A 23,809-nucleotide genomic window follows, 5' to 3' on the forward strand; every position below is an offset into this window, starting at 1 on the left:
CTTCTTCTTTGATCCCTAGCTGGCGTTGGGTCTGGATTGGCTCCTAAGCCCATACGCTGCTGTGGGTGCCAATGGTTGTCGGATCTCCTTCACAACTCGTTTCCATGCAGGACGATCGTTGGCGGTTGTTCTGGCCTCGTCGAGATTTATTCTGCGATTTCTGATGTCATCTTCGACCTGTTTTAACCATGTTTTCTTCGGTGCCGTTCGTTGGATTCGCCACTGGGTGGGTCATTCACGCCAGAGGAGTTGGTGTGGTAGTCGGCTCGTGTCCATTCGACATACATAGCCAAACCATCGTAGTCGACGTGTTTGAATTTGTTCCTCGATTGGCGGTTAGTTGTCACATCTCCGTCGGATGTCCTCATTTCGAAGGCGGTCTCGGAGTGATACTCGCAATATCTGCCGGAGGCAACGCATCTGGCAAACTTCGAGTTTGTTGAGGTCCGCCTTTAGCACCGTCCATGTTTCAGATCCATAGAGTAGAATCGGCAGGATCAGCGTCCGGAAAAGGCGGATTTTGGTCGGAATGGAAATATTGGTTCGCTTCCACAAGCACCACTTTAGAGAAGCGAATGCTGTGGTTGCTTGACCTATTCGACTGTGGATCTCCGCCGTGGACGCGACTTTCTTCTGTTCGATCAGTGAGCCAAGGTATTTGAACTGCTGAACTTGCTGTATTTGGATGCCGTCGAGGTGGACATTGGCAGGCGATCCATCTGTTGTCAGCACCTTCGTCTTTTCAGTGTTTATCTTCAATCCATATGACTGGGCGGCGCGGGCGATCTTGTAGAGAGCGTCAGTGGCTTCGGTGTCATCCTCAGCCAGCACACTGCTGTCATCTGCAAACATTAGATCTGTCACGGTGCCATTTTCATCGAACTGGACTCCGCGTCTGCCCCCGAAGACTTTCCTCATAATGGCGTCAAGTACGATGTTGAAGAGCAGCGGTGAGGCGACGTCTCCCTGGCGAACTCCAGTGCGAATGGCGAGTTCAGTCGACAGCTTGTTTCGGATGCGTATTTGACTCGATGACCCATTGTAATTGTCCCGTAGTAGCTTGATGACTTTTGGTGGGATGTGCTCGGTCTCCAGCGTCATCTAAAGTGCTGGCCAATCGATGCAGTCGAACACGGATCGAAAGTCAATAAAGACGATGACCGTCCGTTTCCCACAGCGAATTCACTCCTCCATAACCTGGCGAAGGCTGAATATCTGGTCACAGCAACCACGGCGAGGCCTGAAGCCGGCTTGCTCCTCGCGGCTCGTTTGTTTGCGATGCTTCTGCAGGTGTGATTGGATTACTTTTATGAAGACTTTTCCAACAATTGAGAGCAGACTGATGCCACGGTAGTTTTGGCATTCTCGGTTGTCGCCTTTCTTGAAGATTGGGATAATGATGGCCTTCTTCCACGTTCTTGGAATCGTCTCAGTAACGCCAAATGTTTTGCAGAAGCAGGTGCACTCATTGGAGGAGAACATCACCGCCAGCCTTGATCGATTCCGCGGTGATCGCATCCACACCAGGCGCTTTACCATTTTTCAAAGTCCAGATGGCCATCTTCACCTCCGCCAGGGTCGATTCATCATCGGACATTGGGGTCTCTGGTGCCTCGATGAGTGGCGGCTCTGCTAGTGGTCCTTGAGGCGGGTCGTGGTTGTACAGTGTCTCGAAGAACTCCTTCCAACGCTGTAACCGCTCAGTCGATGATCGTACGAAGGTGCCATCGGCTTTTCGGATGTTGTCATTCGTTGATTTGGTTTTTCCACTCAGGCGTCGGAGCGTTCGATAAATCGTGTGGTACTCGTGCTTTGAGGCCGCTTCTTCCAAGTCGGCCACTACTTGGTTCCAGTAAGCCTCGCGTTCTTCCTTCATTCGACGTCGGACGTCCTAGTGGAGCTGATGATATCGCTCAAAGTCGGCCAGCTTTACACTTTTTCGTTCATCTACCATATCAAGGCATTCATCGGATATCCATGGCTGTGTTCGGCGGCGTGTGGGAGGACATAGTTCTTTGCCGCTTTCCATGATGGCGTCCGAAACTTGTTGCTCTTCGACATTGACGGTTGGATAATGCTATTTGAAATTCCGCCTTGTGAGCGGGATCTGACAAGCATTTCCAGTCAAGCTTTGCCGATGGGCACGATTTGCATTTGGCTCTTTGCAGTCGAAGTTTGACAACAGCGCGCACAAGATAGTGGTCTGATCCACAGTCCGGGCCACGCATCGAACGGACATCCTTGAGTAATGATCGGAAACAGGAGTTGATCAGGATGTAGTCCAACATCGCTGAGTCGTCGCCTGTTGGATTTCGCCATGTGAGTTGATGCTTCTTTGGATGTTGAAATTGGGTGTTTCCGATGATAAATTTGTTGGTGTTGGCGAAGGACAAGAGGCGCAAACTGTTGTCATTGATTACACCATGTCCAAAACGACCCATCGTGCTCTCCCACCCAGTCCGATCAGCGCCAATGTGGGCATTGAAATCTCCAGCCAGTATAATCAATTCAGTCTGTGGGATCGAATCCAACGTGTGTTGTAGTTGGTTGTAGAAATCGTCCTTGGCCGGGTCTGGGTTTGTCTCGGTTGGTGCGTAGATGGTCACGAGGTGGGTTTTGATGGTGCCCTTGATGATGAGCACTGCAAGATGATTAGAGATCGGCTGGTATGCAACGACGCTATTGACTGCATGACGGGCAACCATGAATCCGACTCCTGCTTCTCGCTTTTCTTCATCCGAGTAGTAGAGTACCATCTGGTCGTCGATGAGTGGTGGTTCGACGACCATCTGCCCTGATCCTATGAGTCGTAGTTCAGATAAAGCTGCGATGTCGATTTTGCAGCTCAGCAGTTCTATGGCAATGATTTCTTTTTGGCGGACGTGATGACCACTTCGAACGTTCCACGCGGCGATTCGTATTTCCATTTTTGGCGTGATGATCTTTCGGTTTCTTCGGCCAGTAGCCCATTTTTCACCAGCCTCCTGGTTCCCCAATACTGGCGCATCGGCTGTCCCGGATGCAGTAGCATTAAACGAAGAATTTGATTCGGAACTGACCATTGTTTTCGTGCCTGTTTTCCCCGGTCTCCCGGTTCTGGTCACTTCGGCAGGGCGAAGTTGGCGGAGTTAGACCGTCCTTGGCGGAGTGTGGGTGTAAAATCAGCAACGTACAAGACAAAGGGTAGGATTAATGTTTTTTTTATTACTTTTTAGAAGAATGTGCAGACTGTTTGTCAGTGAGTTCAGCTCCTGGTGTATCTGTTTAATGAGCCTTTAAACTCCTGACCATATTTATACAGCAGCAATGATAATTCTTAGAAGTTTGACCCATCTCCTTGTTTACATCCTATGCTACTGGCAGCAAAGCTGATAAAAACAAAATTCCATAGAAAATAAATATCTTGGGTGCAAAGTCAGCAAGACAAAATTTTAACTTGGATATCCAGCATCTCAATGAGTTTTGTATAGGGTAAAGGCAAATAATAATAATACATTTTATTTATATAGCGCCTTTCCCATGCTCAAGGCATGTCTTTGGGTTTAACAGCAACAATACTTATTTGTATTAGGGATGGCACAATACGAACCTGTTTGTATTCGATACAAATATCAGTAAAATGTCATGATACTTGATACCTTTTCAATACCAATTTCTAAAACAGAAATCCCATTCAGTAGCTTTTTATTAAGTGTGTTTCCATTGTCAGTCTGTCTGTCCACATGAAACAACTCAGCGCCCAGAGGACCAATTTTGTTGAAATGTGGCACATTTATCTTTAAAGGAAATTTGTTGAGACAGTTCAATTTTCATTGAGATATCATGGGCAAACATCCATTCATCCATCCATCCATCCATCCTCTTCCGCTTATCCGAGGTCGGGTCGCGGGGGCAGCAGCTTGAGCAGAGATGCCCAGGCTTCTCTCTCTCCGGCCACTTCTTCTAGCTCTTCCGGGAGAATCCCAAGGCGTTCCCAGGCCAGCCGGGAGACATAGTCCCTCCAGCGTGTCCTGGGTCTTCCCCGGGGCCTCCCCCTGGTTGGACATGCCCGGAACACCTCACCAGGGAGGCGTCCAGGAGGCATCCTGATCAGATGCCTGAGCTACCTCATCTGACTCCTCTCGATGCAGAGGAGCAGCGGCTCTACTCTGAGCCCCTCCCGGATGACTGAGTTTCTCACCCTATCTTTAAGGGAGAGCCCAGACACCCTGAGGAGGAAACTCATTTCAGCTGCTTGTATTCGCGATCTCATTCTTTCGGTCACTACCCATAGCTCATGACCATAGGTGAGGGTAGGAACATAGATCGACTGGTAAATTGAGAGCTTTGCCTTACGGCTCAGCTCCTTTTTCACCACGACAGACCGATGCAGAGCCCACATCACTGCGGACACCGCACCGATCCGCCTGTCGATCTCACGCTCCATTCTTCCCTCACTCGTGAACAAGACCTCGAGATACTTGAACTCCTCCACTTGGGGCAGGATCTCTTTCCCAACCCTGAGAGGGCACTCCACCCTTTTCCGGCTGAGGACCATGGTCTCGGATTTGGAGGTGCTGATTCCCATTCCAGCCGCTTCACACTCAGCTGCGAACCAATCCAGAGAGAGCTGAAGATCACGATCTGATGAAGCAAACAGAACAACATCATCTGCAAAAAGCAGTGACCCAATCCTGAGTCCACCAAACCGGACTCCCTCAACACCCTGGCTGCGCCTAGAAATTCTGTCCATAAAAGTTATGAACAGAATCGGTGACAAAGGGCAGCCCTGGCGGAGTCCAACTCTCACTGAAAACGGGTTCGACTTACTGCCGGCAAAGCGGACCAAGCTCTGACACCGGTTGTACAGGGACCGAATGGCCCTTATCAGGGGGTCCGGTACCCCATACTCCCGGAGCACCCCCCACAGGATTCCCCGAGGGACACGGTCGAATGCCTTTTCCAACTCCACAAAACACATGTAGACTGGTTGGGCGAACTCCCATGCACCCTCCAGGACTCTGCTAAGGGTGTAGAGCTGGTCCGCTGTTCCGCGACCAGGACGAAAACCACACTGTTACACCTGAATCAGAGGTTCGACTATCCAACGGACCCTCCTCTCCAGAACCCCCGAATAGACTTTTCCAGGGAGGCTGAGGAGTGTGATCCCTCTGTAGTTGGAACACACCCTCCGATCCCCCTTCTTAAAGAGGGGGACCACCACCCCGGTCTGCCAATCCAGAGGCACTGTCCCTGATGTCCATGCGATGTTGCAGAGACGTGTCAACCAAGACAGCCCTACAATATCCAGAGCCTTGAGAAACTCCGGACGCATCTCATCCACCCCCGGGGCCCTGCCACCAAGGAGTTTTTTGACCACCTCGGTGACCTCAGTCCCAGAGATGGGGGAGCCCACCTCCGAGTCCCCAGGCTCTGCTTCCTCATTGGAAGGCATGTTAGTGGGATTGAGGAGGTCTTCGAAGTACTCCCCCCACCGACCCACAACGTCCCGAGTCGAGCTCAGCAGTGCACCATCCCCACCATACACAGTGTTGACACTGCACTGCTTCCCCCTCCTGAGACGCCGGATGGTGGACCAGAATCTCCTCGAAGCCGTCCGAAAGTCGTTCTCCATGGCCTCCCCAAACTCCTCCCATGCCCGAGTTTTTGCCTCAGCAACCACTGAAGCCACATTCCGCTTGACCTGCCGTTACCTATTAGCTGCCTCCAGAGTCCCACAGGACAAAAAGGGACCGGTAGGACTCCTTCTTCAGCTTGACAGCATCCCTCACCACCGGTGTCCACCAACGGGTTTGGGGATTGCACTGACCACCTTACGGCCACAGCTCCGGTCAGCCGCCTCAACAATAGAGGCACGGAACATGGCCCATTCGGACTCAATGTTCCCCACCTCCCTCGGGATGTGGTCGAAGTTCTGCCGGAGGTGGGAGTTGAAGCTACTTCTGACAGGGGGCTCTGCCAGATGTTCCCAGCAGACCCTCACAACACATTTGGGCCTACCAGGTCTGACTGGCATCCTCCCCCACCATCGAAGCCAACTCACCACCAGGTGGTGATCAGTTGACAGCTCCGCCCCTCTCTTCACCCGAGTGTCCAAGACATGTGGCCACAAATCCGACGACACGACCACAAAGTCGATCATCGAACTGAGGCCTAGGGTGTCCTGGTGCCAAGTGCATATATGAACACCCTTATGCTTGAACATGGTGTTCGTTATGGACAATCCGTGACGAGCACAGAAGTCCAATAACAAAACACCACTTGGGTTCGGATTGGGGGGGCCATTCCTCCCAGTCACACCCTTCCAGGTCTCACTGTCATTGCCCACGTGAGCATTGAAATCTCCCAGCAGTACGAGGGAGTCCCCAGAAGGTATGCCTTCAAAAGACCTTCTATGATGAACAAAAAATTTGGACGGCATTTTCCCTCGCCTGGATGCGGGTCACCGGGGCCCCCCTCTGGAGCCAGGCCTGGAGGTGGGGCTCGATGGCGAGCGCCTGATGGCCGGGCCTGCACCCATGGGGCTCGGCCGGGCACAGCCCGAAGAGGCAACGTGGGTCCCCCTTCCTATGGGCTCACCACCTATGGGAGGGGCCAAGGAGGTCAGGTGCAGTGTGAGTTGGGTGGTGGCCGAAGGCGGGGACCTTGGCGGTCCGATCCTCGGCTACAGAAGCTGGCTCTTGGGATGTGGAATGTCACCTCTCTGAAGGGGAAGGAGCCTGAGCTAGTGCACGAGGTTGAGAGGTTCCGGCTAGATATAGTCGGGCTCACCTCGACGCACAGCTTGGACTCTGGAACCAATCTCCTTGAGAGGGGCTGAACTCTCTACCCCTCAGGAGTTGCCTCTCGGTGAGAGGCTCCGAGCAGGGCATACTTTTTGCCCCCCGACTTGGAGCCTGAGGGCATGGGCAAACAAAGTTTTGAAATGAATGTATCTGCAAACTCATCTATCTTAAAGCAGAGACAAACATTGGTGCACTAAATAAATTTTATTTTAGTACTGACAAATGGAACAGCTCATTTCATTCTGGTGAAATAGCTAAATAGCCACTTTCTCTGAAACTTGGCTCAATTTTTAGTTGCTATTAATGGTGTTAGCTCTGTCATTGTGCAAAGTCCAATATGCTAAATTGTGAATGCATACATTTTTTCCCTGACCCTAAACTATATAAACCAGATGGATGGATGATTAAACAGACTTCTGTAGAGGTGCTTGATGCAATTAGGGAATGAATGTAAAGACTCTGTTTCTTTGTAGGGACTGTATAGGACACTGTATTAAAAAGCAATTCATCTTGCCTTCATTTTGTCTCCTTTCAAAACTTTGTGACACTACAAGTTAAACAATTACAACTCACATCTGATCTTTCACATCATTACACTCTCAAAGTATGCATGAATCTATTTTGAGTACTAACTCCATAATGGTTGACAAGTAGCAATAATGAAAACCTATGTGTATGTGTGTTTTGCCTTTTTTTTAAATAAGCACAAATCCCACAATCACGCACTGCAATTCCCCTGCCTCAAAAACAAAGCATTTCCAGTCATGACGTCTGCTGTTTCTTCTTTTTGAAATGTGTTAATATGGTGCTGTATCATCACCCTGACCACCACTCACCACTGTGAGCTTTTCAGTTTTTACTCATGTATTTCTCACGTATTATAGAGCCTTCTGGAGTAATTTGTCTTCTTGTAGTCATGCATGAATGATATTGTCATAAAAGTTACTGATACTGTAAAAAAGCTAGTACTGTTACATTTTCGGAATTTTGATGTTGACTTGGTACAGAAGTATAGGTTTCTATTTCTATAGCACATTTTCATACAAGGAATGTAGCTCAAATTACTTAACAAGGTGCCAAAGAAAAACAACTCAAGAAAAGAAAAAACAATTAAAATTACCAGATATACTCGAGTATAAGCTGACCCGAATATAAGCCGAGGTACCTAATTTTACCTACAAAAACTGGAAAAACGTATTGACTCGAGTATAAGCCTAGGGTGGGAAATGCAGCAGCTACTGGTAAGTTTCAATAATCAAAATAAATACCAATAAAATTACCATACATTAATTGAGGCATCAGTAGGTTAAATGTTTTTGAGTATTTATTTCAAAGAAAAACAATGAACTAGCTCTGTAAGTGGAGAAGAGGGTCAACAAAAACACTATGGTATCTCTCTCGCTCGCTCTCTTTCTTGCGCGTGCATGTGTGTGTGTCTCTCTCGCGCACGTGTGTCTGTCTCTCTCGCTTGCTGCACAGGGAATGCACAGGAAGAGACTGAGCACATGCAGGTTGGCGGGGGCAGCGGGACCTGACTCGAATATAAGCCGAGGATGACATTTTTCAGCACATTTTGGGTGCTGAAAAACTCGGCTTATATTCGAGTATATATGGCAGGTAAGAATAGGAATGAATAAATGGCATACCAAAATCAGTAAATAAGAATAAATCAATATGTACTTATGTAACGCAGATATATGACTAATAGATATAGTAGAGTGATTATTTATAGATTTCAAGTCCATCCATCCATCCATCCATTGTCTTCCGCTTATCCGAGGTCGGGTCGCGGGGGCAGCAGCTTGAGCAGAGATGCCCAGACTTCCCTCTCCCCGGCCACTTCTTCTAGCTCTTCCGGGAGAATCCCAAGGCGTTCCCAGGCCAGTCGAGAGACATAGTCCCTCCAGCGTGTCCTGGGTCTTCCCCGGGGCCTCCTCCCGGTTGGACGTGCCCGGAACACCTCACCAGGGAGGCGTCCAGGAGGCATCCTGATCAGATGCCCGAGCCACCTCATCTGACTCCTCTCGAGAGCAGCGGCTCTACTCTGAGCCCCTCCCGGATGACTGAGCTTCTCACCCTATCTTTAAGGGAAAGCCCAGACACCCTGCGGAGGAAACTCATTTCAGCCGCTTGTATTCGCGATCTCGTTCTTTCGGTCACTACCCATAGTTCATGACCATAGGTGAGGGTAGGAACATAGATTGACTGGTAAATTGAGAGCTTTGCCTTACGGCTCAGCTCCTTTTTCACCACGACAGACCGATGCAGCGCCCGCATTACTGCGGATGCCGCACCGATCCGCCTGTCGATCTCACGCTCCATTCTTCCCTCACTCGTGAACAAGATCCCGAGATACTTGAACTCCTCCACTTGAAGCAGGATCTCGCTACCAACCCTGAGAGGGCACTCCACCCTTTTCCGGCTGAGGACCATGGTCTCGGATTTGGAGGTGCTGATTCTCATTCCAGCCGCTTCACACTCGGCTGCGAACCGATCCCGGCCTGATGAAGCAAACAGGACAACATCATCTGCAAAAAGCAGTGACCCAATCCTGAGCCCACCAAACCGGACCCCCTCAACGCCCTGGCTGCGCCTAGAAATTCTGTCCATAAAAGTTATGAACAGAATCGGTGACAAAGGGCAGCCCTGGCGGAGTCCAACTCTCACTGGAAACGGGTTCGACTTACTGCCGGCAATGCGGACCAAGCTCTGGCACCGATCGTACAGGGACCGAACAGCCCTTATCAGGGGGGCCGGTACCCCATACTCTCGGAGTACCCCCCACAGGATTCCCCGAGGGACACGGTCGAATGCCTTTTCCAAGTCCACAAAACACATGTAGACTGGTTGGGCAAACTCCCATGCACCCTCCAGGACCCTGCTAAGGGTATAGAGCTGGTCCACTGTTCCGCGACCAGGACGAAAACCACACTGTTCCTCCTGAATCCGAGGCTCGACTATCCGACGGACCCTCCTCTCCAGGACCCCTGAATAGACTTTTCCAGGGAGGCTGAGGAGTGTGATCCCTCTGTAGTTGGAACACACCCTCCGATCCCCCTTCTTAAAGAGGGGGACCACCACCCCAGTCTGCCAATCCAGAGGCACTGTCCCTGATGTCCATGCGATGTTGCAGAGGCGTGTCAACCAAGACAGTCCTACAACATCCAGAGCCTTGAGGAACTCCGGGCGTATCTCATCCACCCCCGGGGCCCTGCCACCAAGGAGTTTTTTGACCACCTCGGTGCCCTCAGTCCCAGAGATGGGGGAGCCCACCTCTGAGTCCCCAGGCTCTGCTTCCTCATTGGAAGGCATGTTAATGGGATTGAGGAGGTCTTCGAAGTACTCCCCCCACCGACCCACAACGTCCCGAGTCGAGGTCAGCAGCGCACCATCCCCACCATATACAGTGTTGACACTGCACTGCTTCCCCTTCCTGAGACGCCGGATGGTGGACCAGAATCTCCTCGAAGCCGTCCGAAAGTCGTTCTCCATGGCCTCCCCAAACTCCTCCCACGCCCGAGTTTTTGCCTCAGCAACCACCAAAGCCGCATTCCGCTTGGCCTGCCGGTACCTATCAGCTGCCTCCAGGGTCCCACAGGACAAAAGGGTCCTGTAGGACTCCTTCTTCAGCTTGACGGCATCCTTCACCACCGGTGTCCACCAACGGGTTCGGGGATTGCCGCCACGACAGGCACCGACCACCTTACGGCCACAGCTCCGGTCAGCCGCCTCAACAATAGAGGCACGGAACATGGCCCATTCGGACTCGATGTCCCCCACCTCCCTCGGGACATGGTCGAAGTTCTGCCGGAGGTGGGAGTTGAAGCTAATTCTGACAGGGGGCTCTGCCAGACGTTCCCAGCAGACCCTCACAACACGTTTGGGCCTACCACGCCTGACCGGCATCCTCCCCCACCATCGAAGCCAACTCACCACCAGGTGGTGATCAGTTGACAGCTCCGCCCCTCTCTTCACCCGAGTGTCCAAGACATGTGGCCGCAAGTCAGACGACACGACCACAAAGTCGATCATCGAACTCAGGCCTAGGGTGTCCTGGTGCCAAGTGCACATATGAACACCCCTATGCTTGAACATGGTGTTCGTTATGGACAATCCGTGACGAGCACAGAAGTCCAATAACAAAACACCGCTCGGGTTTAGATCGGGGGGGCCATTCCTCCCAATCACGCCCTTCCAGGTCTCACTGTCATTGCCCACGTGAGCATTGAAGTCTCCCAGCAGAATGAGGGAGTCCCCAGAAGGTATGCCCTCTAGCACCCCCTCCAGGGACTCCAAAAAGGGTGGGTACTCCGAACTGCTGTTCGGTGCATACGCACAAACAACAGTTAGGACCCGTCCCCCCACCCGAAGGCGAAGGGAGGCTACCCTCTCGTCCACCGGGGTAAACCCCAATGTACAGGCTCCAAGTCGGGGGGCAATAAGTATACCCACACCCGCTCGGCGCCTCTCACCGGGGGCAACTCCAGAGTGGTAGAGAGTCCAGCCCCTCTCAAGGAGATTGGTTCCAGAGTCCAAGCTGTGCGTCGAGGTGAGTCCGACTATATCTAGCCGGAACCTCTCAACTTCGCACACTAGCTCAGGCTCCTTCCCCTTCAGAGAGGTGACATTCCACGTCCCAAGAGCCAGCTTCTGTAGCCGAGGATCGGGCCGCCAAGGTCCCCGCCTTCGGCCACCACCCAACTCACACTGCACCCGACCTCCTTGGCCCCTCCCATAGGTGGTGAGCCCATGGGAAGGGGGACCCACGTTGCCTCTTCGGGCTGTGCCCGGCCGAGCCCCATGGGTGCAGGCCCGGCCACCAGGCGCTCGCCATCGAGCCCCACCTCCAGAGTGGGGCCCCGGTGACCCACGTCCGGGCAAGGGAAAACGGCGTCCAAAGTTTTCATTCATCATAGAAGGTTTGAACCGCTCTTTGTCTCATCCCTCACCTAGGACCAGTTTGCCTTGGGTGGCCCTACCAGGGGCATAAAGCCCCGGACAACAGAGCTCCTAGGATCATTGGGACACGCAAACCCCTCCACCACGATAAGGTGGCGGTTAAAGGAGGGGAGATTTCAAGTCTCTACTGATAAATCAGATGCTATTGTCAGATGGCCAGGGAGTACAGAAAAATTTAAAGAAAAAAACTCCAGGGGTGAAATGGTGGAGAAAAAAAATAAAATCTGCATGTGTTCAAAGCCAAAAGACCGCCCAGCCCTCATTGGGTATTCTACCCAACATAAATCTTTTATCTTGACTTTTTTTTTCCACATGACAGGTTTGGCATCAAACTTAAAGAAGTGAAAATTCAGGGTGCACTATGCAAGTGCGTGCAAAACTGGCTCAGACACAGGGAGTTATGGTGCAAGGAAACTGGCTGATGTTAAGAGTGGTGTCCCAAGAGGAGTGAATAATTGGATAGGAATAAAAATAACAAGCTAGTTAAGTTTGCAGATGATACCAAGATATGTAGATTGGCAGATAATATGGCGGATTAAATTTAATGTAAGCAAATGTGAAGTATGATATATAGGAAGTAAAAATGTGAGGTTTGAATACACTGTGGGAGATCTGAAAATTGAACGTCCACCTTATGAGAAGGATTTAGGAGTCGTAGTGGACTCGACACTATAAACTTCCAGACAGCATTCAGAAGCCATTAAGAAGGCTGATAGAATGTCAGGTTATAAGCACCCTGATGTGTGGAGCGCAAGTCCAAGCAGGTTGTACTAAAGCTTTATAACACACTGGTAAGCCTTACCTTAAGTACTGGGTGTAGTTTTGGTCTCTAAGCTACAAAAAGTACATAGCAGCACTGGAAAAAATTAATAGAAGAGTAACTAGCCTCACTGCTACAGGAGATAAGCAATGAAGAAAGATTTAAAGAGCTGAGCCTTTTCTGTCTTAGGTCAAAATAAGATTAAGAGGTGACATGATTGAAGTGTTAAAAATTAATCGAGACTGTTATTTTAAGATGAACATGAGGACTAAGTTGCAGACTTGTTAAGGACACATTTCCCACAAACATTCACACACAGACTTCCAAGGTATTTTAACAGAATGCATTGAAGTTAAAATATCAGGTCTGTCAATGATGATGACACATTTATTGAAAAGAGGTAAGTCTATGCAAGGTACAAATGTAAATATGGCATGTTTCTCTGGCTTTTATTGTACAATTATGATTTGTTTGATGGATTTAACATCTTTAAAATTTAAGAGTGAATTCAATAATATAAAATTATTCCATTAATACATTATAAAGCACTGAAAATGTGGCTGATGCTTTAATTAGTTAATTCCAGAGCTGAATGAATACTCTGATCCTTCTAACCTTCCAGGAGCTACCTATTCTCAACAACTGAGGGTTTTTCTAAGCAGTTGCTGATGACTTGAAAATAAAGATATTTGACCCTTACAATGCAGAAGTCCATAAAAAGACATCAAAAATACTTGGAGCTTACAATTTCCAGTGTCATGAGCATTATTTAAAAGGGAACTATTTAAACAAGGCTGATAGAACGTCTTGTTGAATCATAAGATATGTAGATTTATGAGGTCATTATTGTGATGTGTACAGAGTACAGTGAAATTCTTATTTGCGTATTGCACCACTCCGTGGTGATTAGTGAATACAGATATATGACACAAGCATCACTACTGTGGATGTGCAAAAATGTTATTGTGACACTATAGTGGTGGTCTACAACTGCAAAGTAAAGTGTTACTTACACAAAAACTATGTGTATGGAAGCACTGTCAAATTCATCAGAGAATTCAAGATCTGATATAGGGTAAGCAATTGCAAGATAAGCCAGTGGTGTGAACTGATGAACAAAAATGAAATGTATACTTAACCATAAAAGATTCATCTGGAGAAAGGTAGATAAATTATGAATGTAACAACTTGGTAATCATTATTTATTGAGGTGAATTTATTTTGCTTTGAAGTTGAGTGTCAGTTACTGACAGTAAGAATGTGTTCAGGTAAATATCAATACCGTATATACTCACGTATAAGTCGGGTGTTGAAACCTGAAAAATCGATCAAAAAATCAGACACCAACTTATACGCCCATTCAAAAATGCGACACATTTTTTTTTTTTTACATCTTCTTGCCTCTTCCAGTCTCACACCAGTTTCTCAGACACATCGAATTTTGCTGCAGCAGTGCAGTTACCAATTTCTTTCGTCACTTCTACTACTTTTGATTTAAAACTAGCTTCATATTTGCTTCTGATTTAACGCTCCATCGTAGATAAGGGATGCTCTTACAATAAAGGTGTACGAGGACGTGAGATACAAAAACACAAAACAGTGCAAATGTTGTTTCAGAATATTTCGGGTATTACCATGTGGTCACGTGGGCACAATACGTAGAAGAAAAAAAAACACAGTGTGCTCCGTGGTTACTCTCTTGGGTGGGCGTTAGCATATCATAATCTCTTGGACCAACAGCTTGAGTTTTCTGCATTTGACTTATATGACCAACATTATAAAATACCAGAAATTATCCAGTCAAACCAAGCTCCGACTTACCTGCGGGAGAACTTATCTGTAAGTTTATACAGTAACTCCTAAACACTAATGTCCCAGAGTCAATAATGAAAGTAAACCTTAAAAGAGGCTGAACACTTATTAAACAATAATGCAAAACATTAATCAAAAATAATAGAGAAGTAGTAACAGGAAAAGAAAGATTTTTATTTTGAAATAGCATCCACAGCCCCCAAACTGAATAATATTGAACAACTTTAGTGAGATCTCATATTTGCAGTATTTTGAGATCCAAGCAAAGGCAGTTTTGCAGGGAACTGTGAGAAAACATTCTAAAAGTAAGAGCTAAAAGAACCATATTCAAGATATGAATTGTAGTACGGGTGGTGCTTGAGTTATGGCAGGCAAGTGGCCAAACTCTTGCACTTGCCAAATTCAGTGCTTTGTTCTTAAATAGTAAATAGTGCACTGAAATGTGCAAAAATACTGTATGTCATGTTAAAGTGTGGTACCCAGCCCTGAAACATGCAATTACCTAAACGTTTACATACCGGTATGCAGAAGAGATACAGCATAATAACAAGTAATTGGTATCAAAACTAAAAATCAACATGCTTAGATGTGATTAGAGTACCCTATGTTAACAAGTCTTAATTTAAATGCTGAGACCAATACAGGCAACAGGAAAGTTTATTATGGGCTGTCAGAATATAACGTGCACAAAGATGAAAGCTACTGACATATTTTATAGTGACAGTTCTTCAGAAATTGCCAGTTGCCAGCATACAATACAAAGGTGATGATTTTGCACAAACGGTTATTTCTAAAATATGCATGGTGTAGAGTTGCATCTCAAAGATGCCATTTATTGAATCTCCAGGGTGCAAGACAGATATATTGGATACAGAGAATCGCTTACAGAATTGCATTGTGTTCATAACTGACAGCAAGTTAGATGTGATTGTGATTGAGCCCAACAGCACACACTGCAGCCAAATTACAGGGTACAGATGAAGTCTGATATTAGTTATGAAGAGCTGTTGTCTTTTATTGTACTTTTTGTATATGAAAGCATAATTCAAAAGTCTGAAATTGAAATGTGCTGTATGACAAAGTCTTTATTTGAAATGCCTTTTCGACAGCAAAACACATGGTACAATTTTTTTTCAGCTTATCAGATGTTTGCATTATGTTTTCTGTCACTACGCACAGTAGTAAGAAATCGTTTTTGAAAATAAAATTGTTCTCCGAGGCACTAATAGAGAGATTCTGTACTCTTTACATATTTAAGCAAAGTGTTGATGTGGACAAATCTGTTATGGCTTGAAAATGTCACTTGGCAATAAAGCAATACAAACTGTACCTTGTACAACAGGTCAAGTCAGGTTGGGGAGCATGCACTGGTACAGTGTGTTGCAGCATCCACCACACAACACACCAGCTCGGGATCCCAGTTGGCAACCCCCCAGGCAGACACACAGTCCAGTCCCACCCTCCGGAAATGACAACCTATCTGCAACAGCCATCCCCTTGGCTTTGTCCAGCCACTTGGGTACTGAACAACGAGGATCCCGAGAGCCATACTGCCATAACTGACACTCCCTCACAATTCTGGTAATGTGCCTCATTCGGGACTCTGTGAGCAATCGCTCGTTCAACACAAAGTCAAACCATTGGTACCCAAGGATGCTTGTACAACAAGCAAAGCTTAATGGCAGCTTGACAAAAGTGCCAAGAGTCTGTAAGCTGATGAAAAACTAAGCATGCTGATGTTGTTTTAATTTTTATTTTACTTAATTATTTTCCTTTTCTTGTTTTCTTTTTTTTCTTAGTTTTGCCATAACATCTGAAAATACCCATTACAGAAAAAAGTTTTTATGCATCTTTTTCTAAATTTCTCCTTCTCTTCAATCTTTTGTAGAACAGATAGTTAAACTAGTTAAACTCTTTGTTTTTTAATATTTATCGTGCCATTTTGTCCTCTAATGGCTATCAAGTACCATTCTATGCTTTACCATTACATACTTTGTTCCCCTCTCTCTGTCACTCATAATCTTGGGTGCTGCCCCTGTGATTTTCACTGCTATCTGGACATCTTTTGCATACTCTTACATTAATTCCTGTTCTCCTTAGGCAGCTTTTAAGTTTTGAAATTCTATACATTTGGTTTTTCTGTGGTCTCTCAATACTCCTAGGTGGGACTCGAACAATAATTCAAGCCCAGGGCTCTCCCCCACCAATCTCACTCTCTCTCCTCTGCCTATAGGACAGTATTGTTTGAAAGCTTTATCAATAAACTCTTTAGGAGAGCAACAGAATCAGCATCACATATATGGGCAAAAAATTACTCAGTCATTCAACCAAATATGCCAATTTTTTGCTACTTATGACAAACTATGTTTGATGGCTAAAAATTCAGGGAATTCCTAGCTGCCAGTCATAAGTGCTAAACATTCTGATAGTGACTACATTGAATTCATTGGCTAAGCTTTTGATTTCATTTCAAGAGTTTATATTTATGTTTCTGCTTTTTTGCAATTATGCTTTCCATTTATGTACAAAACCATGTTCTGCTGTTCTTATGTGGTTTCAGGCTTACCCCCAGTACACTTGTTTGCTGACAGCTAATATGTCAAGTAGCTAAAACTAGCTACTAACTAACTTTTTTGTTTTCTGTCATGTTTCAGGAAGACAAGGGATGCCAGGATTAACAGGCCCTAAGGGTGTGACAGGTTCTCTAGGCTTCAAAGGGATTATGGGTTTACCAGGACCAAAGGGAGTGAGTAGGCTACCTGGAAATCCAGGAGAATCAGGAATTCCTGGAGTACCTGGTAACACAGGAATCCCAGGTGAGACTGACTCTCTGTCACTAGTGACATTTGGTGGCCTCTCACTTTTGTGTTGTTCACTGTGTTAATCTTTCTGCAGGCTTCCCGGGAGAGAGAGGGGATCCAGGACAACAAGGCCCACCTGGAACCATAGGTATAAAAGGATATTCTGGCATTCATGGAGATATGGGACTTCAAGGCCAACAAGGTCTACCTGGCAATAGAGGCTTATCTGGACCAGAAGGATATCCTGGTATAACTGGACAGAAAGGTAGGAATAATAAGATATGCACACATTGTCCACTACTGTGTTGCCTGGATGAGTTGAGAACTGATAATTAAGTAGAGAGATTTTTTATAACTGAAGGATTGCAGTGAGAAAACTGTCTGCAAAAATAATTTCTCTATTGCATTTTATTAACAAGCCTTCATTTAGCAAATTGTTCGATCCTAAGAAACCTACAAACTGCAGTGCTATTTCAGATTCCATATTTCTACAGTGAGAAAACCAGCAAGATAAATAACCATTGGGGTCAAAGACTAATTCAGTAGTGGGGACCAACCTTGAAAACTAAAGATATGTAGTCCAAGTAGCTCAATCGATATGCTACACTGTCTGCTGTCAGCTCTTAACTAGAGAAAGTTAAAAGCTAAATCTACAGGAGTATAGTTAGACCTAGAATCTAAAGATTATGTGACTCTAAGCATATCAGTTGATTTGTCTGGGATACAGGTGTTTCAACGAAAGCCATGCTGCAAAGGCAGTACTGAAAGCAAAGCCAGCCTGCATTAATTACTCCTAAAATATGGACTGATCTTTAACTAAATCACAATAGTAGACAAGCACAATCCGCTTAAACTGAAAACACACAAACAGCTGGTCAACTTTTTGTTTATATCAAACATATCATTCAGATGTTCACAGTGCAGATTGGAAAATGATTTGAACCTCCAGGCTAATGACTCCTCCAAAAGCTATGTTGAGTCAGGTGTTCCAACCAATGAGATAAGATTAGGGGGGTGTTGATTGGAGGTGCCCTTCTCTATAAAAGGGTACACAGTATTTAGGTACTGAAAACTCAGGTTTTATTAACAAAGATATGCTCTTATAAACCATAACCTGCTCAAAAGAAATATCACAAGACCTTATCTCTCTATTATAAAAGAAAATCTTGAAACGAGACTTTGGCCCTAAGATTTTTTCAAGTCCCGCCCTCCTCGCAACCATTTTCATCCATGCCCACAGTCCTCTGACCTCTCATTTGTGTGAATGCCTTTGTCAGACACAGTTCCTGTGCTCTCAGCTCTTATACATTTTTACATTTCCTCACTTTAACTTACCAATAAAATAAGACTTACAGTATTATGCACAAATCTTATTGAAGAATTTCATCCCGAAGGGTTATCAACAGAAGAAATGAGTACACGGGCAATCCTAGCACCAAGAAACGATGAAGTCAAACGAAGTAACGTGAAAATTGTCGATCGGTTACACGACAAATTGGTTAAATGCATATCAATAGATTATGCTGAAACAGTTGGTGGTGATGGTGCAGAAGATGAAAGCATCAACTTACAATATCACGAAGAATATCTACAACCTTTAAAACCATCCAGTCTTCCACCAGCCAAATTACTGCTGAAATAAGGACGTATCGTAATGTTATTGCGAAACTTATGTCTGAGTGATGGGCTATGCAATAGGACAAGATTAGTTGTATTCAAAATTGGTCGAACAATTCTGACATGTAAAATTTTAACAGGCGACAAGAAAGGTAATGTAGTACATCTTCAGGGGATAACATGAAGCACCAAAGGAGATCTTGATATGCCATTCATATGCCAATGCTTATTTAGACAAGCCAGATTCGTTTTGGAACAAAGTGCTTTGGACTGATGAGCCAAAAATTGAGTTATTTGGTCAGAACAAAAAGCACTTTGCATAACGGAGGAAGAACACCGCATTCCAAGAAAAACACCTGCTACCTACAGTCAAATTTGGTGGAGGTCCCATCATGCTGTGGGGCTGTGTGGCTAGTTCAGGGACTGGGGCCCTTGTTAAAGTTGAGGGAAAGATGAATTCAACCCAATATCAACAAATTCTTCGGGATAATGTTCAAGCATCAGTCACAAAGTTGAAGTTACGCAGAGGTTGGATATTCCAGCAAGACAATGACCCCAAACACAGTTGGAAATCTACAAAGGCATTCATGCAAAGGGAGAAGTAGAATGTTCTGGAATGGCCGTCACAGTCCCCTGACTTGAATATCATCGAAAATCTTTGGGATGATTTGAAGCAGGCTGTCCATCAAATTGAACTGAACTGGAGAGATTTTGTATGAAGAATGGTGAACAATACCTCCGTCCAGAATCAGACACTCATCAGAGGCTGTTATATGTGCAAAAGGAGGCTCAACTAAGTATTGATGTCATATCTCTGTTGAGGTGCCCAGATTTATGCACCTGACTAATTTTGTTATGATGCATATTGCATATTTTCTGTTAATCCAATAAACTTAATGTCACTGCTGAAATACTACTGTTTCCATAAGACATGTCAGATATTAAAAGGAAGTTGTTACTTTGAAAGCTCAGCCAATGAGAAACAAAAATCCAAAGAATTAAGAGGGGGTCCCAAACTTTTTCATATGACTGTAACATCACCCCAAGATTGCAATGAAGACAAATGCCTTAGAAGGGATGTGGTTAATAAATTAGGCATTATGCACATTTTAACTTTTCTTCTCTTCCTTGTTTGTTTTCTTTGATAGGAGCAAAGGGCTCATTTGGCATGCCAGGATTTGATGGTATTGTTGGGCAGAAAGGATTTCGGGGCTCTCCAGGCTTGCATGGGGAGATTGGAAATGTTGGATTCACTGGCACTAAAGGAGAGCTTGGTCATTTAGGTGAAAAAGGTGAGTCTGAAAAGATTTTACAGATCTCATATATGCCAAGCCTGCTTTTGTTATGTTTTGCTTTAAAATAAGAATTGTAAAAGCTGCCTATTCAGTGGGACCATATGATTGAATTCCTTGTTTATTTGATTTATTAACATTTCTGCTGAAGCTTTGGAGAACAGGACAGTAATTAATGTGCTGCCACAAATGCCTTCTCTTTGTTATTTATGCCTAAACGATTCCTAACACATTTCACAGTACACCATGAATAATCAAAGTATATCAAATATAAACAACCTTAATGCATAGTATATAATACTAAAAATAAAGGTATATGTGATAAATAATTAGCAGGAGGTCATAGAATCATTTAGTTAAATGAAAATATCATGAAAAGGAAGGCAAATGAATAGTTACAAGAGGAATAATATGAAACAAAGCTGAAACACATTTTGATGTTAGGTCCACAGCTCATTATGTTTCCAATCCAAAAATACCAATAAATGTGGGATATACACAGAGGTATCATATAACCATACAAAACACACCAAACGTTCTTCCCACACTGGAAAAGTGCATCAGTACATGAAAAAAGGCAAATAACCCCAATGTGAAGAATGATTAACAGACACTCACCAACAAAAGTAGCGTAAAAAGTACTTGGGTCAACTGCACAAAATTGTCCAATAGACCTGTGGGCTTATCATGCCATGACTGTGAAAGAAACTATAAATCCAGTGGGTGATTTGTAATCCAGAGGTGGGGTGAAGCATGGAAACACAAAAGACGGACAATTGACCTTTTCGCTGGCTTCTTCTGGCACACCTTTAATGCCCATATCATACCTCGGTTCCTCCCCAGCAACCCCTACGTCAACACCCAAAGCTGACCAATGGCAAAGTACTACCAGGGCTGTAGTTAATTTAAGTAGGAATGGAGAGCTGGGAAACAGTGGTCTGATTAAATCACTCCACAAGGCTGTCACTCTGAGGATCATTCTCTCTAACATTATCCCCAGGTATGCCAGTATTGCCTCCTTGTCTGATGTATTGTGACGGGCTGCCTTCTTTCTTGTCCTGACACTGCAACAAGCGTACCTGGTCCCAGATTTCAACCTCAAGGCTCTCTAGCTTCTCCCCAGACAAAAACAAGAAGTTTATCTTGATTCTTGGTGGTGATCAGCACCTTGATGAATCAGAACAGACCTCTTCTCTTCATTCAGTTTGTTGCACCAATGCAGCAAAACATGGCCAATGGTGATTCATCTAATCTTTAATTATTTTAATTTTCCCTTTTTTTTTGTAGCTTTCTATCATTAGGAGGACTGTCATGCTAAGATGGTAACAATGTGACTACTTTAGGTGCACCTTTTTATAGGCTGGCACTGAAGTTGCACATTTGAATAATGATCTGCTAGCTCAAACCTCTATGTTGACCTTCTTCTTGCTCCTGTTTTTGTTTCTTGCCTTCCCTCGCTACTGCTTACAATACCAAAACCAAAAGATTGTCATTTCCAAAGAGCTATTACCAAACTGAATCTTTTTTGTATTTTTATTTCATGGTTTAGCAGAAAGTTACCGCCATTTTTTTTTCTTGCTTCAACCATTTTAACCAATGATGTCCTGATATTACAGCACTGTTGATTCTTGTACCATGCAACATGAAATGTTGTTGTCAATGTGGTGGCACTCATAAACAAATCACACTGAAAATAAAAATAACCACAATAATGTTTTCAAAAAATATATCAAACCAAGCAATATATTCTCTAATGGGATCCTAACACTAACGACAAGGAAAATAAGTAATTATTCAAAAAAATTTAAAAAAATAAACATTCTCTGATGAAAACCTAATAATTTGTCCTCACAGGTGGCGCAGTGGTAGTGCTGCTGCTTTGCAGAAAGGAGACGGTGGAAGATTGTGGGTTCGGTTCCTCCCTGTGTGGATAGCGCTTTGAGTACTGAGAAAAGCGCTATATAAATGTAATGAATTATTTTATTATTATTATTATAATAATAGATAACAACAATTTCAAATATTACTTAAAATTAAAGGCACACAAAACAGATACAAGTCATAGGTTTGTCAGGCAGCCCCCTCTGCTCCTTGTGGTACAAATCAACATCTTAATTCAAGAAAGAAACTTATCCTCTACTGGGACAAGTTTAATAAAACTATTTTGAGTCAGTAATCAAGCAAGACAAAAGCTGTTCATTGCATCTTTTATTACTCTTTGGCAAATGCCTTACAAGGAAACGTCCATCACAGCAGTCTGTTATTAAGGCTATAGGTCTAATTTATAAACACCTGAATTTACATAACAATGTCAATCGATGCATACATTTGCTCTTATTTACTCTTATTCTTCTCCTGTCCTTTGGATTTAGTCATCATCCTTGAAATTTCTATGTATATAACAACTGTCCAATCTTGTTGTATACATTTTGTATATTATATATTTGTCTTTGTCGTTCACTTGACCTTTATCTGGTTTCCCAATATGCCTGAATTTGTTTCTGACATTTATTAGCTCTTAGGGATGCACCGATACCGAAACGGGTATCTGGTATTGGCCTCGATACTACATTTTCTAAAGTACTCGTACTCGTTAAAAGTCCCCCAATACCGGGGACCGATACCACGGTCTGAGAAATGTCTATGTTTGAGCGGCGTGTAAGGGGTTAATCACAGGCGCCGAGTGCCCGCCCCCAGGCCTCAGCTGCAGCTCAGAGCGGGGAGAAGGCGAGGCGAGACATGTCAGTCGTGTGGAACTATTTCAAAGTGAATGAAGACGACAAAACAAAGGCGGACTGCAAATTGTGCTCAGCGAAATTGTCCAGAGGAGGCTCAAAAGGTAGCGCATTTAACACAAGTAATTTAATCAAGCACCTAAAATCCCAACACGACAACGAGTACAAAGAGTTTACCCACGCTTCTAAACCAACACAACCCACGCTGCAGCAAACTCTTGCAAGACGAGAGAAAATGTCCAGAGACAATCCACGTGCTGTGAAAATAACACAGGCAATTATCGAGTACATTGCATTGAGTGACCAGCCACTCTCGGAGGTAGAAAATGTGGGATTCCTGCGTCTCCTCCATGTTCTGGAGCCCAGATATGATGTCCCAAGCCGCCGCTACATGACTGACACGGAGCTGCCTAAACTACACGACTCCGTGAAAAAACATATCCACAGCCTACTGCAAGCCTCCTCTGCGTTTTGGACAAGCAGTGTTAGCCCCGTGTCGCTAATTAGCCTAACCTCCCAGTGGATAGACGAGAGTTTCTTGTTTTTTTTGTTAAATTATATGACTAAAGCTGTTACCTGTAAATTTAAATCATGTTTTTATTAAGTACTCGGTATCGGCAAGTACTCGGTATCGGCGAGTACTGAAATGCAAGTACTCGTACTCGTACTCGTTTTCCAAAAAAGTGGTATCGGTGCATCCCTATTAGCTCTTTATGTTGTTTCTTTAAGATTAAAGTTATGTTACCCTAAAATTATTCTCTCACACTCCTGCCACTTGTGTTGTGTTGGGAGTCTCCAATAAGAAAGGATAAGAAGAATTGCTTGGCCATCAGACAACCACCATACTGGAATTAAAGGGGGCCAATTTCACTCACTGTTGACTGCCTCAGCCCCCACTAGCCCACTGCAATCCACCTCATCATGATCCCTACATTTATACTTGTCTTACTTTTCTCCTCCTAATGTGTTCTGCCAGTAACATTGCCTTGCTGAACCATGTTTAGTGATGGCTGGTGGACTATGCATCAGTTGCACCAGAATAGTAAAA

General features: G+C 45.0%; 1 protein-coding gene across 3 annotated transcripts in view; it reads left to right on the forward strand.

Annotated features, from left to right (window-relative positions):
* The window catches only part of col4a2 (collagen, type IV, alpha 2), a 266,524-nt gene that overhangs the window by 193,936 nt on the left and 48,779 nt on the right, over nucleotides 1-23,809 (forward strand). For all 3 annotated transcript variants that reach the window (XM_051926298.1, XM_028799203.2, XM_051926299.1), the window contains 3 exons: nucleotides 16,971-17,132; nucleotides 17,212-17,382; nucleotides 19,883-20,026. In XM_051926298.1, the coding sequence (XP_051782258.1) occupies nucleotides 16,971-17,132; nucleotides 17,212-17,382; nucleotides 19,883-20,026 (477 nt within the window). The remainder of the gene's footprint in view (nucleotides 1-16,970; nucleotides 17,133-17,211; nucleotides 17,383-19,882; nucleotides 20,027-23,809) is intronic.

This window comes from Erpetoichthys calabaricus, chromosome 4 (genome assembly GCF_900747795.2).
Source record: "Erpetoichthys calabaricus chromosome 4, fErpCal1.3, whole genome shotgun sequence".
Lineage (NCBI taxonomy): Eukaryota > Metazoa > Chordata > Cladistia > Polypteriformes > Polypteridae > Erpetoichthys > Erpetoichthys calabaricus.